Raw genomic sequence first — 16,058 nt, forward strand, 5'->3', positions numbered from 1 at the left:
TACTTGAAAAATCGAATATTAGCGAATACTATAGAAAGAAAGACACCTTTTGAAATATTCTTCGGGAGAAAACCAAGTGTTAAAAATCTACATCTATATGGAAGTAAAGTTTTTGTAAGAAGGCCAGAACAAAAAAGAGCTTCCAAATGGGACAAGAAGGCAGATATGGGAATTCTATTAGGATATAGTGAAGTAGGATACAGAGTCTTATTAGGTGGGAAAATAACAATAGCTAGACATGTAGAGGTCATTGAGACAGACACTAAATGTATCGGTTTTGAGGAAAATTCATTAGAGGCAGATAGAAATGATAGCGAAGATAACTTTCATTGGATGGTATGGATAAGGAAGAGTTAGAAGGTAGGAAAGATGAAAATAATAGTAGTATTGAAAGCTCAAACACTCCTAGGAGATCTACACGTATTAAGAAAACTCCAGTAAGGTATCCAGAAAAGGAAAATATTTGCGAGATTCATGCAAATTATTGTAAAGTAGATATCCCTCGTACATTTGAGGAGGCGATTTGTTGCGAAAATAATGAAGTTTGGAAACAGGCTATGGATAAGGAAATAGAATGTCTCTATAAGAATAAAACTTGGAAATTGGTAGAAAGGGTAAAAGGCAAAGAAGTATTAGATGTAAAATGGGTTTACACGAAAAAATCAGAGGACAGGTATAAGGCTAGATTAGTGGTAAGGGGATTTCAACAAAGAAACGTAGCCTATGACATATATTCTCCAGTGGCGAGTAATCAGACCTTTAAGATATTGCTATCATATTGTTGTCAAAATGGATTAATAATTGAGCAAATGGATGTAGAAACTGCCTTTTTAAATGGTGAAGTAACCTCGGAGGTATATGTAAATCAACCAAAGGGATATGCGGACGGAACGAATGGAGTTTGTAAATTATCGAAAGCGCTTTATGGGTTAAAAGAAAGTCCGAGGGACTGGTATGAGTGTTTTGATAAGTATGTGACGAGATTAGGTTTTAAAAAGAACAATATAGAGCTGTGCCTATATACTTATGGAGAGGGAGAAAATGTTGTTTATTTGTTAATATACGTAGACGATTTGTTGATTTGTAGTAAAAACAAAGGGAAGATACAAAGTGTAAAAAATTATTAACTGATAAATTTGAAATGAAAGATTTAGGTGAAGTAAAAGAATATCTTGGAATAAATATAGAGTATGATTATTTAAAAAATGAAATGAGATTAAGCCAAAAGAAATACATAGAATCATTAGCAAACAAATATAAATTACATAACAGCAAATTGTACTGCACACCTATGGAGACCAACTTAAAAATTGGAAAAGCTGAGATAAATAGAGAGGACATTGGATACAAGAATTTAATTGGCGCATTGCTGTATATTAGTGTAAATACCAGACCCGATATAAGTTATAGTGTGAATTATCTGAGTAGATTTCAAGATTGTTGTAACGAGACACATTTTAAATATGCCTTGCGAATATTGAAATATTTGTACCGGACTAGAGATTTAGGGCTACATTATAAAAGAAATGAAAAATGCGAAACGATAGATTGTTATGTGGACGCTGATTGGGCAGGAGATCATATAGATAGGAAATCGACTTCTGGGTATGTAATTAGATTGTATGGAAATGTAATTGAATGGAAGTCTAAAAAACAAAGGTGTGTGACAAAAGCCTCGACGTATGCAGAGTATGTAGCTCTATCGGAAGCGGTGAGCGAAGTAATGACTATCAGAGAACTAATGAAAATCTTCGATGTAAATGTAGACGATAACCCTGTAAAAATCTATGAGGATAACTCTGGAGTAATGAGTATAGCAAAATACGGAACTTTTACAAAAAATTCTAAACACATCGAAGTTCATTACCACTACGTTTACGAGTACGTAAAGGAAAATAAGATAAACATAATAAAAGTAAGTACAGAAGAAAACACTGCGGATATTTTTACGAAGGCACTGTGTAGAGAGAAATTTGAAAGGTTTAGGTCATGGATGAATGTAAAATAAGAGAAATGTAAAGAAAGCGATAAATGTCAAATATTTTGTTAATTCGACAAGTATGTAAATAAAATTAAGTGTACAGTATAAATGTAAGGAGGCGTGTTAGGGAAGTGATACATTTACACTGTACATGAGAGTGTGTGTGTAAGGGTTAGAGGGCGTCAAGGACTCAGTGGAGACAAAAGACTGTTGCCAGATGTTAGAAGAATCTAGGCTAGTCGGTTGGCAACCAGCGTGCGTGCAAGACGTTCTTAGAGAGGAATATAGGTGTATAACTGTTGTATGAGAAATATAGTCAATAATTTGTATTCCCAAATCCTCGAATTTCCTTAACACGAACAACGAGCGAAGGCTAATACATGATGAATGAATGATAACCTCGATAACATAGGTGAATGACAAGGTTATTGGAGGTGAGTGCCCCGAACATCAATTCCTACGTATACTATTTGCGACTTGTTATGTAAAGTAACATTTTGTCCAGTTCTCACTGCCACGTCTGTTTCCTATTTCGTCGATGGTGTTATATATTTTAACGCCGACTGCTCAAAGAACTACAAGGTTTGTGAACAAACAATTCAGAAACGAAAGTGGGCATTTAGAACTATCTTATTGTAAAAGATATTTATTTGCTATCATCATTTTTTAAATCTCAAAGGAATTTTCAATGATGAATTATTGTTGTTATAGTATAATTATGTCTTAACTTTTGTTTGGTGGAAAAAGAAAGAAATTTTAATCATTATACGGAAAAATATTTATTTTCAGTGAACTGATTTAATATAGAAATTATTAGTAGTTGTTACGTCGCGTAACACGCCACATGGCCGAGGCCACGCCCCGGGCAATGTGGCAACCAGATGTCTTCGGGTACTCGCAGCGTATCCTCCATAGTTTTAAACACCGTCCATCAATCTCATAGATTTCCTAGAAAAGGTCCTTGAAACAAAACAAATATCTGGTTCCGAAGAATTTCTAAACACTAATGTCAACCACGGCTGGACAAGGGAAAGCTGGTTTTTCTCACGCACGCTGCAACTTTCCTCCCACTAACCACTTTCTCTCGAGGGCGGTTAAGACCCTTCGTTTAACCAATTAAAAACGAAGCCTATTCCCTCACTCTCCTAAATAACATCGGCACCAACAAATCCGATGGTCCCGTGCGCTAGACACACCCATCCTTAGTTTTCCTCCGACACATCATCGTCTCCCAAGACTTTACTGTTTTCGCATCCTTCGAACGATCAACATCCTTCGAGCGGGTTATTCACCAATCTCGTACATACGCACCAGTGTAACTATCCTCGTTATAAGTTGTGGAATAAACGGTGAAATATAACTTACTATTGTGTCATATTCAATCAACCACCTCTGTTATCCTAACCGAAACAGGGGAACGACTACTTCGCGGCGTCGATTCACCGAATCGTAGCGAGAATTTACGCCTCTCGCTGACGCGTTTTCCTCGCGACCGCGTCTCTCCGCGATCGGTCGTAACAGCAGTAAATATTACTATTTTTCTCTATATAATCATTTTGTTGTTTAGCATAACGTAAAGACACGCCTCAGAATTTTTATGTAGAAATCATCTTTAAACAAACACTTAAAGGTGATGTATTAACGTTCGCAGATGTTATTGTACTAGAAACATCGAGGAGTAAAGGTGTTGTCATGTATGATAAATCAGAAACCGTGTGTATATAAATACATACATCCTTATTAAGCAATGTCATAAATGAATTTATTTAGAAATGAAACGAGTGGAAAGACAAAATGAAAGGAATGATGAATCTCTCATTTATAAAATTCTATTTATATTGTTCTTGGTTCGAAGAGAAAACAGTAAAATAGTCAGTACACTAAACATAGTATTATCCTTAGCAAAATTATTATACCGGATGTTTTGGTGATCTGATGTACCCAGTACAACCTGAAATAACCGAAAATATATGTATTTATAGAAGTTCCTATTTTTTTATACCAAGATACTTTTATACGCACCTTGATAATCGTTGTCGGGCTGTTGACTTAAACTCTTGTTTTAGAATAAATTTCCTAATTCCCATCAGGTAAGTTGCAACATACTTCTCCCAATTCATATCCCGTAAATCTAGTTTGACCATATCGCTGTCATTCAACATTTTCACCTTCTTGGCCAAGTCGGAACAGTTATCCTGTTGAAAAGTCCATTCGTTCAAGGTGAAATGCACTACCGATGTGAACAGTTTGTTGCCATTTTTTAGAAGTTTCATCATTCTAAAATATTATTTTTAATTATTATTGTAGATGAACACAAAGATTGTCCCAGAAAGATTGTCCTCGTTATTCAAGGATCGATAGGTTTACTCACATTGGTTTACTACCTCGGAGTCTTAAAAAGATATCTATGATGAACGCAGGCAAAATATACGGAATTACACTCAGAACGTTGTAAATATATCTATTAGTTATTATTGAACAACCCGGGTACCATAGCGTATCGTTCATCGGAGTTTCTATGCCACATTTCACCACGGCATCTTTCATCTGACCCCATCTTGCGAATTGAAATAATTACATTTGTACAATTAATCGAATTACGCTTAAAGTAAAGTTTATTACTATCCGAGTATCTCAGGAAATATTATGCAATTAAATAAGTATTACATTACATCACTATCTTCCTAAATTATCGTATTGTGATCACAAATGGACTTTTATTTTCTACGTTTGTTTGCGCATTGTCTACATTCCTTAATAAACTGAATTTTTTTGGAATACTGTAACAATCGAATTACATTAGTTAAAATATATTCGTAAGAAATATTACTTAAAAGGGTATGCGTTGCTGGTGCAGTTGTAAACTTTAACTTCATGATCAGGATGTAGCGTGACATGCCATGCAGTACATATTATCGTGTCGACTACGAAATCGACAGGCACTACATCCAATCTTGCATCTCTCCTACCTCGTATCGCTGTTGCACATCCTTTACTTACTAGCAGAATGACACCTGGTAACATTAAATTGGTTTAGAAATTATTTGTGATTTTCGATTATCAGAAATGTAGCACTAAATAGATTGGAATGAATTCTCATAATTGTGAACAACAACAAACTTGAACTATAATAAGTATGATCTGGTGGAAATCCTCTCATTTTAGATTAACAATAGATTAACTATACTTTTCCCAAATATGACGAGTATTGAACAATTATCATTGAGAAATATTTATAAAAATACCTGTTAATGCAGAAATATTGTGTATCCAACCAGGACATGGTTCTTCCAAAGAGGCACCAACTATGCTTGGCCTCACTATTGCAACTGGCAGATCTTTGCACTTGCTTGCTACAACCTGCTCTGCTAAATTCTTACTGAATGTGTATGTGTTTGGATATGTTTTTAAAATCCTATTTTCTATTTCATTAATCGACCTTTCGTCGAATTTGTCACACATATCGATCACATCTGAAGCTTTCAAACTCGTGCTGCAAAATTAATAATAAGTGAACATATTCTTCGAGCTATAATTACAAATATAATATTCATAAACCGTGGAACAATGTTTTCATATAACTTATTCTTACGTATAAACTTTTTCCTCAATCTCATGTAGATTCGCATTACTAAAAGCTGTGCTGACGTGGACGAAGCTAATCGGATGCTTTAGTTCGCTCCAAAGCTCGATGACACGGGCGGTGCCTTTTGTATTCACATTAACAGCCACGTGTAACGGTTCGTTGAATCTTACAGTGGCCGCGGAGTGAAACACTATGTTTACTTTCTCTAACAACAGATTTCTATCTTCTCGCGAAAGACCTAAATCTGGCAGACTCACGTCTCCTTTGACGGGGTAAACTTTGCTCAAAACTGAGGGATGTTTCGCTTTAATGTTATCGTATATCTGAAAACGAGAATTCCAGAAATGACAGTCAATCAATTTGGCTCCTGACAGGCTTAAACATTGAAGGAAACAAGTATTATATACGAACGGGATCATCTATGATCTTTTTAAATCGTTGTTCTATCGTTTCGTTAGTTTTTGGGCGGATTAGTATAAAAATGGCAGCGATGCCTGGACACACGCGCATCAGTTTTTCCAGTAGACCTATTCCCACGAATCCGGTTGCTCCAGTCACAAGGATCCCACTACCAGAGTAGAATTCCTCGAGCGAATTCGTCTTATTCAATCCTTCATTGGTCCCATTTTCATTCGTTTCTTTATTGATTGTATCCATGTCTCAGGATCTTCACACTTTCAATTCCAATATTTACCATAGACTGGCATTCCCGACAGACAGTAAGTGGAAACGTTTTGTAAATAATATACCATATTAGTTATAATTGGGATTTTGTTATATATTACCTTCTAAAGAAATCTACGTAATTCAACAATTATGGTTTCCTTATGCATGAATCAAGTAATTGCGTTAAGTTAATGATCCAGTGTAATGTACAAATATATTTCTATGTGGGGAAGTCGTTCATCAAATAAAGAGAAAAGTTAAAAGAGCTATGCGACGCTGCAAATACAATTTTTCATGCGACTGTACATTAATCTGTATTATTGCATATTACTCCATAAAACGATATCTTAGTTGATGCTTTATTAATACTTAATCTTTATGTAGTTTTCTTTCACGTCTGCATTTTTTATTTTATGTGTATGCTTGTGAGTATTATAATATACCGTGATCAGAATTTGTGTGGAAAATGTGTGTGGTTCATGGGAGACAGTATTCGCCCACATTTAGTAGCACCATGAAAATATGTAGTACGTGTGATTTTTCTGTCACAACCCGTGAATGCGTGCGTATTTGAAATCTGTGTAAACATATTTTATATGTGCTCTGCATTCATTATTTATTCAGGAAGACAAAAAGAGAAAAATTTCCGATATGCTGTTATAGATTTCAATGAGTAAACAGGTTTAATCTATAATCGATGATTTTTTTTAGAAAATGTTACGCAAGATGGTTTACATCACCGAACGCCATGGTCTTCTCCTTTACGACTTGCACGAGGTAAGCTGTTGCGAACCTATCGTTCGTGTAAAAAAGAGCGCAGTTTCTATATTCTCTATTTTCATCTTATTTTAACTTCAGGAATGTACAATACTTTTATATTGTTATGATTGTGTATATTACATTGCATTACGTTCTACGTTATTTAGTTTTCGTAATTTGTTTTCTGCTTGATCTTTACAATATCAAGCCTTTTGTTTCAGAAGTTGCTGTTTTATAGAAAGTTGATACGTTAAATATTGTACACACATATACATAGTATACAAGTGAAGAAAATTATTATTATTAAGTAATAACTAATAACAATTTATAAAAACATTGAAAATAAACTTTTTAATACTTGAATGTCTATGAAAAGATGTTTACGTTGTAATCCGAAGGGATATTCTGTCGCATGTAAATAATTAACAACTATATTTATAAAGAAAGTGATAAATAAAATAGGGGAAATATATGATATCACAATGTAGGATATTTTACTTGAACTTAATAATATAATTGCGTAATACATAATCTCCCCACTACCATTTCATAGTTTCTTTTATATAGAATCAATATTACATATGTATATTTCAGTTCATTTGCGTTTGTTTCAATTTAATTTACTACAAACATTTACTATTTAAATTATAAAATGACTAAAATATCTCATATGATTAATATAGTCACCGCGGAGCGTATTTCCTCCTTTCATAAACCCGAAAAGTCGAAGTAAATTCTAACAATAACTTGTGAAAAACGATACTAAACTCAATATTTGCCAAAAAATAGCCAGTGTCTCATGCAACTATGACACGAAGGCGAATGTTCCGATTACCTCTACTGACTGATTGTAAATTATTGAAAAATCACAATAACGAACCATTTTACTGCGTAAAATGTAAAATACAAAATAAAAATTTCAGAATTCAAAAACTTCATTTAAACTATTGTAGTAATTAATAACTCGATGATAGTTTTGATCTATATGACATCGGTAATGATGAATGACAGCTAATGGCAGACACAATTGAATACAGAATAACAAGAAATCGTCTGTTACCTGCTACTGTTTCCCAGACACGTCTTTCACTGTACTGTAACGATATTCGATGTGTCGCTATTCTAGATACTCCTACTTTTAATAACGTCACCCTACCACTGAAACCGGGTAATGTTATGCGTTGCTGATTCGAATAATATATTCATCTCGAAAACCTTTCGTGTTCATGAAAGTGTAAACAACACACAGGGCGACTAAATTAAACATGCGAGATATTTTAGTCATTTTACGCTTGAAATAGCAATGACTCCTTGCATTTAGTAAAATAAACTGAAACATAGGCAAATAAACTAAAGTATTTATAAGTAATATTATGTAATGGAGAGATTATGCATTTTCGCAATTATTTTATATATTATACTTTATATACTTTTTTTTATACGTGGAGAAATCCTCATGGACACTCCGCTGCTGCAGTAATCGCGTAACAGCAGAGTAGTGTCGTACTCCTACCGACTAAAACTCCATGATGGCCATCCTAAGCGTGTGACAGGGGTGCTCCAGGAACCTCTTATGAATTAACTTCTGTTGCACCCCCTTCTCGCGTCCTCTTGTTCGAGCCAATTCTAGTACCTCCTGACTATTGAATTGGAGTTAGGGGGGAGGGGGGGTGTCATTGCCCCTAGCCATGTCGCTCCTTTCAGGCGTGGTCCGTTGGGACGGCGGTGGAGCGGCTCTAGGTCGTCTGACTACCATCCTTCTCCATCGTCTTATCCTTCAAGGGTGAGAGTTTTCCTTTCTCTCCCTTTCCGCTCGCTCCTTCGCGAGCATAACTCGCTCGCAGAAGAGGCGGACGGCCTCGTATTCCTGTGGCCCTCTCAACATCGCCTCTACAATCGCGGGGGAAGGGAGGTCAATGTTCCTCCTATGGCGTGTCGCAGAGTGTAGCGGGGCAGCTCCCAAACCGGACAGAGCTCCAGGGTGTGCTGCGCCGTGTCCTTGCCCTCTCCGCAGTAGTGGCAGATGTCTCTCGTCTCTCGTCCGATTCTCTTCAGGAACTCGCCGAGCATGCCGTGTCCGGTGAGCACCTGGGTCATTCTGTATCTGTAACAGGCCGCACATGGCATTAGCAGCCACCGACACTTTCAGGATCAGGGAGTCGAAGTGTGGCTCGAACGTCCACTGGCTGTCCATGACGAGACCCAGATATTTCATCTGCGATCCCACTTGGACGGTTTCGCCTACCATGTTTATGCATAGGCCGGGCAAGACCAGCCTCGCCGTCCGCCATATCCGGGGGTAAGCTCCCTCTTTCAGGCATCTTGTGTAGAGGCGCCGAAGTCTGGGGACCATGACTCCCATCACTTCTGCCCAGATCCGACCAGAGATTCCGTCCGGGCCCGGCGCCACGTCGCGGGAGGCCATTCTTCTGGTCGCCTCCCATATCTCTTCCTCTGTGACTTCCCAGTCGTCCCTCCGTCCATTCCAACGTCCGTGTCGTTTCCCGCGGCCGTTCTGCCGCCCTGTCTTCTTGCGGGGGGAAAAGCGTCGCGATGATCCGCAGCAGCAGCGCAGGTTCCATATCCATCGTTGCCAGCGGGCCCTTCCACCAGCTCCGCTTCGCCCCCTCCTCTGACGATTACCCCTAACTCCTTATCTTGCGCCACTGTTGCGTCTTTTTTCGCCATTGGGCGCAAAAATGGCCACTTCTTCCGCACTTGCTATTCCACCAGTCGCTGTCACTTTCGAATGGCCCGCGCGGCGCTTTGACGCGCATGCCAATATAACTGCGTCCGTGTAGTTCCTCGGGTAGCCCGTGTAGCGGCGCTGTTGTCACGCGTCCTAATATGGCTACCCCACCGTCATAACCTCGCACTCGGTTTATCTTCGCCTTTAGCGCCATTCCACGCCAGATTTCATGGGTTCCTACACCCGCTTTACTTTCACGGGCGTTAATCCTTCACTCTGGTTACTTTCCTTGCCTGAATTCTCCAGTTTTCCGGAGATTGCGAGTACGCTCACGGCTCCGTCCTCCCTACGTCTGCTCCGCCACACAGTTACCACGAAAAACCTGCTTCTTGTCATACTTTATATACCAAGATTATATTATCAAGTTTATCAAGCTGTGTCTTCGCCCTCGCTCGTTGTTCGTTATAAAATAGTAAACAAAATATTTTTCATAGAAGGGACGTATCTTTTCGACACTGGATGATACATATTGAAGGGACCACCACGTGATATATACGTGTTGAATATTAAGAATCTTGCATTCATCGTTGTATCCTGATTTCTTCTGTCGAGCTTCTTCTTCATATCTTATCTAACATTACTACTCACAGTCAGTTTATCGTGCTATCAAGTAATAACTTACATATCTTCTAGACGAACAGTGTCATGAAATTTCGAAATACATTAGCACGAATTCGTTAACGCACTATTTTTATTATTACGAATGTCGAATAACAAAAAAGTTAGAAAAGGCATATTTTAACGGTTTCTATATTTTTGCAAATCATCGTATGAAAGGTTCCTTACCTTATACGTCTTATTTTGCAGATATTTTCAAAGATTACATTTGTCAATCTAAACATTTTTCATCATTATAAAATCATTAATTCAAAATTATTATATTTTTTTCCATATGCAAAAGAATGCTTCTCGTACCTCCGTGTCTCTTCTTAGCAATGACATCCAACTTTTTTTCATTATTCGGAGAAAAACTAGATATACAACGTGTTATTATCACTTAAAATCATAGAATATCACAAACTACGAGAATGTCTACAATTTTTACGGTTACACATGTTCCACTTCATAAATCTTACGGACCTGTTTGTCTTTCTTCTTTAACCCTTTCGCTTCGACAGTCCAGTCCGCCGAAGTACTGTCACTGAACAGAAACGCGCGCCAGAAATGCCCACAGTGTGTGTGGTTGCTGTATAAACGTTTTCCTAAACCTTAAATAACAACAATTCTTGTAAGAATCGTATATAGCAGTTCACTGTTGAGTGCCGAAGCGTGCAGACGATTGTCTAGCGCTCTGTGAAGTTCGTAAACCAACACGTGTCGCCCATCCGTTGAAAGTGAACACAGCTAAGTGTTTCCTATTCTTTAGAGAAAAAGATCCTACGCTCCTAAACTCTACCCGAATACTAGCCTCATAGCCTCACGACTAGTTATTCATTTTGAATTAATTAGCTCGATGATGGTCCAGGAATCACGACCAGGCAGGAGCAACTCCATAATTGCTCCGCGCTACCTCCTCCGTGGCAAAAGTGCAACAGATCCCCCTCGTACTAATGGCGCCAAAAACTCCAAAAAGCGAAAAATAGAAGCATCAAAAATAAACACAAACGCCACTCAGAACGAACAGTCAACAAACCAAGTAACCACATACAATCGATACGCCATATTGGAATCCACAAACAACGCCATGGAAATTGCAGACCCACCAACAAACCAACACACCCAAAGAAATTCCCCCCCCCCCCCACCAATACTTGATGATGATGTCATCGACATACAAACGATGATTAATTCGATAGAGAGATATATCTTCAAAGAGGACTACAACCTAAAAACAAATGTAATATCGTAGAATAGCTTTGATTGGAGATCGGCTGAAATTAGAAAACACCGTGTACGCCGTCTTTTTGTGGTTTGTTTACATCCAAGAGCGCCTAGTAACAGTGACGCGAGAAAAGATAAGCAGCGTCAAAACAGAAGTACGGTTTCATATTTCAAGGAGTGGCAATCGAGAGGCCAGAGTATGGCAGCCGAAAAGTGTGTGTATGTGTGTATGTGTGTATGGGTGTGCGTGTGCGTGTGCGTGTGTGTGTGCGTGCGTGCGTGTGTGCGTGCGTGCGTGTGTGTGTGTGCAGGACCGAGCAGGAATACATTGGCGAGGGTCAGAGTTGATCGAGACGTCGAAGCATAGAGTCGTTAGAATTGAGTTGCGAGTGGTGTCGAGTGTTAGAGTTGCTAGTGAGAGAGAGAGAGAGAGAGAGAGAGAGAGAGTTACCAAATAGTTGTCAAGTTATTTGTTGTAAATACGAGCGTTGCATTTAGTTTTCCTGTTAATCAAACATCGTTTCTCTGTCTAACTAATATCTGTATTTTCAATCCATTATTAATAAATTATAATTAATCGGACAAAATTACACCTTTAATATATTCCGATATTACACAAATGATAACAAAGTAAAAATCCTGCCGACAAACCCTGATGCATATAGAAGGCTCACCAAACTATTAAAGACCATGAACGCCAATTTCCATACATACCAGCTCAAACTCGAAAAACCTCTCCGAGTGGTTCTACGCAACATCCACCACTCAGCAAACATAGATGAACTCAAATTTGAAATCTTAAAACACGGTAACGAATTTATCAACGTTAGTAACATAAGGCACAGAGTCTCGAAAGACCCGTTATCCTTATTTTTTATCGACATAAAACAAAAGCCTAACAATAAGGAAATTTACAACATCAGTCGTCTAATGAACTCGATAGTAAAATTCGAACCACCGCTTGTTAAAAAAGAGATAGTGCAATGTAAAAGGCGCCAAAGGTACGATCACGCGAAGAAATACTGCAACCATACCTTCCGCAGCGTTAAATGTGCAGGTACACACCCCACTGATCAGTGCACTAAATCACCGGAAACCCCAGCGAAGTGCATCCACTGTCAAGGTGACCATTCTACTAACTACAAAGGCTGCTCAAAATAAAAAAAACCTTATATATATGTCGGGTTATCATTAGGATTTAAGGCGCGTAATGATTCTTCGTTTGAATTAGCCATTGTTTTACAAAACAGAGAATATATTTACGCGAATAAACAAGATTTTACAAAATATTATGAATAATGAGTTTCATAAATGATAAGATTAACAAACGATAAGTTTAATTAATAATTAGATTAAAGAATAATAAGTTTAACGAACAATAAGAGGAACGAATAATATGTCTTACGAATAATGAATTTAACGAATAATGAGATTAACGATTGATAGGTTTTACGAATAATGAATTTAATTTACGCTATTAACAATGTTCCGGGGTTCAAACGAATCCACGGTCAACGGGATAACTCTTTACTATGCGTAGAATAGTTTTAAACACAATAATACGATTGCTGAGACACTTGGCAAATTGCTCGATGTATCACTTTCCAAGGCGATCACACGAATGAATAGCTGATGAAAATCTTTTTCGCTATACGACTGCATTTGTTTGTTATATGCTCGCTGGAGACATCGAGAAGGTTCCAATCGTTGTTGCTAGGCAATTTCTGTCAAAAGTTTGTTGTATTCTCTTTGGAAACATCGAGAAAGATCCAAACACCGATACTAGGCAGTTTCTGTCTGGAGATTGATTCCTAATACAACGTGTGTCCCATTATATCGGCATCTCTAAAGTACAATTCTATGTGATTTCTAGGGAAAACAATACAACCGATCCACACCTTCGTCAGGCAAAACGTTTATCCCGTGACCGTGGCTACGTTCGGCGACCAGTTGTCACCTCGAACCCACTTTCGCTTTCACAAATATCAAACAATTACAAATGACAATTGCTTAATTACAGTTATGATAAAATCTAGGCTAAAGCATTAGAAGGCTTTCTCAAAATTCCAAAGGGAAGGCTCCGGTTTTCCTTCCATCTCCGACACGGCTACTCTGACTATCACACGTCCTCGTGTGCAGCTAAAATACAGAGTTTTTTTTTTAACATTAGAGTCGGTGTAACTGATATTATTTACCATTCGATTAGATGTTCCATATAAGTCAATGGTCCAGTTCAACAACAAAGCTCTGTTCTAAGATTTGGCAAGCAAGGAAATGAAAGAGAACTCAAATTAGTGTTATAGTTTGTATTCAAAGTGCCAGTTGCACTCCGTAAGTCACCAGTCAGACCGCAATGACACGACAGATCATTTTCGATTCCGCACAAAGATCTCAATTTGTTGGATCATATCACCACGTTGGGTGCATTACGAAAGGCACCAGATACCACACTGGGCGTATTACAAAAGGCGCAGGGCACCAGTGAGCGTATTATAGAAGGCGCAGGGCACCAGTGAGCGTATTATAGAAGGCGCAAGACACTACACTGGGAGTATTACAGAAGGCGCATGCACTACACTGGGAGCATTACAGAAGGCGCATGCACTACACTGGGAGCATTACAGAAGGCGCATGCACTACACTGGGAGTATTACAAAAGGCGCATGCACTACACTGGGTGTATTACTATGACCACAATACGGTGTTAATGATTCCCAGAGATCAATGTGCTGGCATCGTTATTATCACTGTCGCTGTCATCACCGCAGACGTCCAACTCAGCAGGAATGCAACCATCTGGCATCTTTCTCAACTTGTCGTGTCTATCCTTATATGACCGTTTGCCATCTAGAGTTTTTAAAGTATATCTATCCTCCTCTAAAACTTCCGTTATCACGAATGGACCCTTGAATTTCGGATCTAGCTTCGTTTGGTTTCTCTCCTAGTTCTTACGTAACACAAAGTCACCGAGATTAAACCTAACTATCTTCGCTTTCGTTTTGTCAAACCTGTCTTTATCATAACTGGCGCAAGTCTCTATGTTCTGTATCGCCTGTTGCCTTACATTGGAGATGTCTACTTCCTTTTCCTCAATATTATCAGGCAACGATAAGCCGTAGGGCCTTTCTGCCTTCCCAATTAATAATTCCAGAGGACTTGATTTGGTTACACGATTGGTGGTGCAATTCAAAGCTAGTTGTATCTCGCCAATCGCGTCTTGCCAAGATCGCCCGGTCGTTTCCACCGTCGTTAACATATTTTTCAGCGTACTCATAATACGCTCTACCTGTCCATTGGCCCTACTCGCACCGGTTGCTATTAAATGGAGTCTAATGTGTCTATTCTGGCAGAAATTTTGGAAATCTTTACCCGTAAAACATCTTCCTTTGTCCGCTATTACCCGGCAGGGATTGCCGAATAAAAATATAGCGGACTTAAGTGCTGTAATGGTGTTAAAGGAATCTAATTTACGGGAATGATTTACAGGTATACAAATTTTGTAAAAGCGTCGACCAAAACAATGATATACTCCTTCGAGTCACTCTTACCGCTTAGTTTACCCGTTATGTCCACGTGAAGTGTATGCCAAGGTATACTGGTCTTAGGTATAGGATGTAATTCAGCTTGTATTTTACCTGAACTGGCCTTCGAAACTTGACAAGCGTGACAGTTCTCTACGAATTTGCGAACATACTCCGCCATTCCTTCGAACCAGTAACGCTCGCACAGTTTCTCAAGCGTTTTATCCCAACCTAAGTGCATAATTGACTGTTGCACATGGGTAATAACAGACCATCTAAAACCTCTGGGGACAATGGACAAGCAGAGAGTTCTGCCTTTTCTCTGTATTTTACGATGAAGGGTACCGGACCGTAATTCATACGTATTCGCGATATCTCCCGTGAGCTCCTCGTTCTGCAATTTATTGACGATCCCAGAAATTTGGGAGTCGCGACGTTATTCCACTAATAGCCAGTCTTCGGAGATTTCGGTCAGATTGATTTCCTTCTCTATGACTTCGTTGATCGTAAGGTGATCCAAGTCTACGGGATTTCGCGAGACAAAATTTACGTGGGCCATTCGTTTACCCTCCCGGAACAGAATGTCAATAGTAAAAGTTTGTAAGTAAGCCCACAACCTGTAAACCCTGTCATTCAAATTTACCTTACTACTGGATGCCTTCAAAGGATTACAATCGGAGACGACAAGAAATTCTCGTCCGTGGAGATAATGACGGAAATGCTTGACGGCGTTCACAACTGCTAACGTTTATAGTTCGTAAGAATGATACCTAGATTCCGCAGGGCTACTTCTTATATTGTAATATTCTATTACTTTATTTTTACCTTCAATCTTGTGCATTAAAATAACTTCATATCCATCCGAACTAGCGTCGATACGAAGTTCTATCGGATAGTTCGGGTCGAATACCATTAACACCGGCGCGTCGGTCAGGGCGGAAATTACCTTCTGCCTTGTTTTTCCATGCCTATCTG

General features: G+C 38.7%; 2 protein-coding genes and 1 pseudogene across 2 annotated transcripts; all 3 read right to left on the minus strand.

Annotated features, from left to right (window-relative positions):
- Window positions 1-16,058, minus strand: part of LOC117159300 (phospholipase B1, membrane-associated-like) — a 106,386-nt pseudogene that overhangs the window by 56,553 nt on the left and 33,775 nt on the right.
- LOC117159288 (putative fatty acyl-CoA reductase CG5065) lies at window positions 3,795-8,114 on the minus strand. The gene is made up of 8 exons (XM_033339007.2): window positions 8,053-8,114; window positions 5,979-6,267; window positions 5,574-5,890; window positions 5,227-5,474; window positions 4,812-4,995; window positions 4,353-4,538; window positions 4,004-4,258; window positions 3,795-3,932 (listed from the first exon to the last, which is right to left on the minus strand). The coding sequence occupies exons 2-8, from the start codon at window positions 6,222-6,224 to the stop codon at window positions 3,854-3,856; spliced, it is 1,515 nt and encodes a 504-aa protein (XP_033194898.2). The 5' UTR covers window positions 6,225-6,267; window positions 8,053-8,114; the 3' UTR covers window positions 3,795-3,853.
- On the minus strand, window positions 8,251-10,059 carry LOC143303957 (uncharacterized). Its single transcript, XM_076626177.1, has 2 exons — window positions 9,238-10,059; window positions 8,251-9,096 (listed from the first exon to the last, which is right to left on the minus strand). Exons 1-2 carry the CDS (start codon window positions 9,578-9,580, stop codon window positions 9,086-9,088), a joined length of 354 nt encoding a protein of 117 aa, XP_076482292.1. The 5' UTR covers window positions 9,581-10,059; the 3' UTR covers window positions 8,251-9,085.

Source organism: Bombus vancouverensis, chromosome 17 (genome assembly GCF_051014615.1).
Source record: "Bombus vancouverensis nearcticus chromosome 17, iyBomVanc1_principal, whole genome shotgun sequence".
Taxonomy (NCBI): domain Eukaryota; kingdom Metazoa; phylum Arthropoda; class Insecta; order Hymenoptera; family Apidae; genus Bombus; species Bombus vancouverensis.

Bases quoted from the DNA above. Each gene is read 5' to 3' on its own strand.
- LOC117159288 (XM_033339007.2), bottom strand. From the start codon at position 6,224: ATGGATACAATCAATAAAGAAACGAATGAAAATGGGACCAATGAAGGA. The intron at 5,891-5,978 runs GTTCGTATATAA...TCTCGTTTTCAG, and splicing joins AAAAGATCATAGATGATCCC to ATATACGATAACATTAAAGC. The intron at 4,539-4,811 runs GTAATATTTCTT...TCAATTCGCAAG, and splicing joins AGCAACGCATACCCTTTTAA to ATGGGGTCAGATGAAAGATG.
- LOC143303957 (XM_076626177.1), bottom strand. From the start codon at position 9,580: ATGGATATGGAACCTGCGCTGCTGCTGCGGATCATCGCGACGCTTTTC.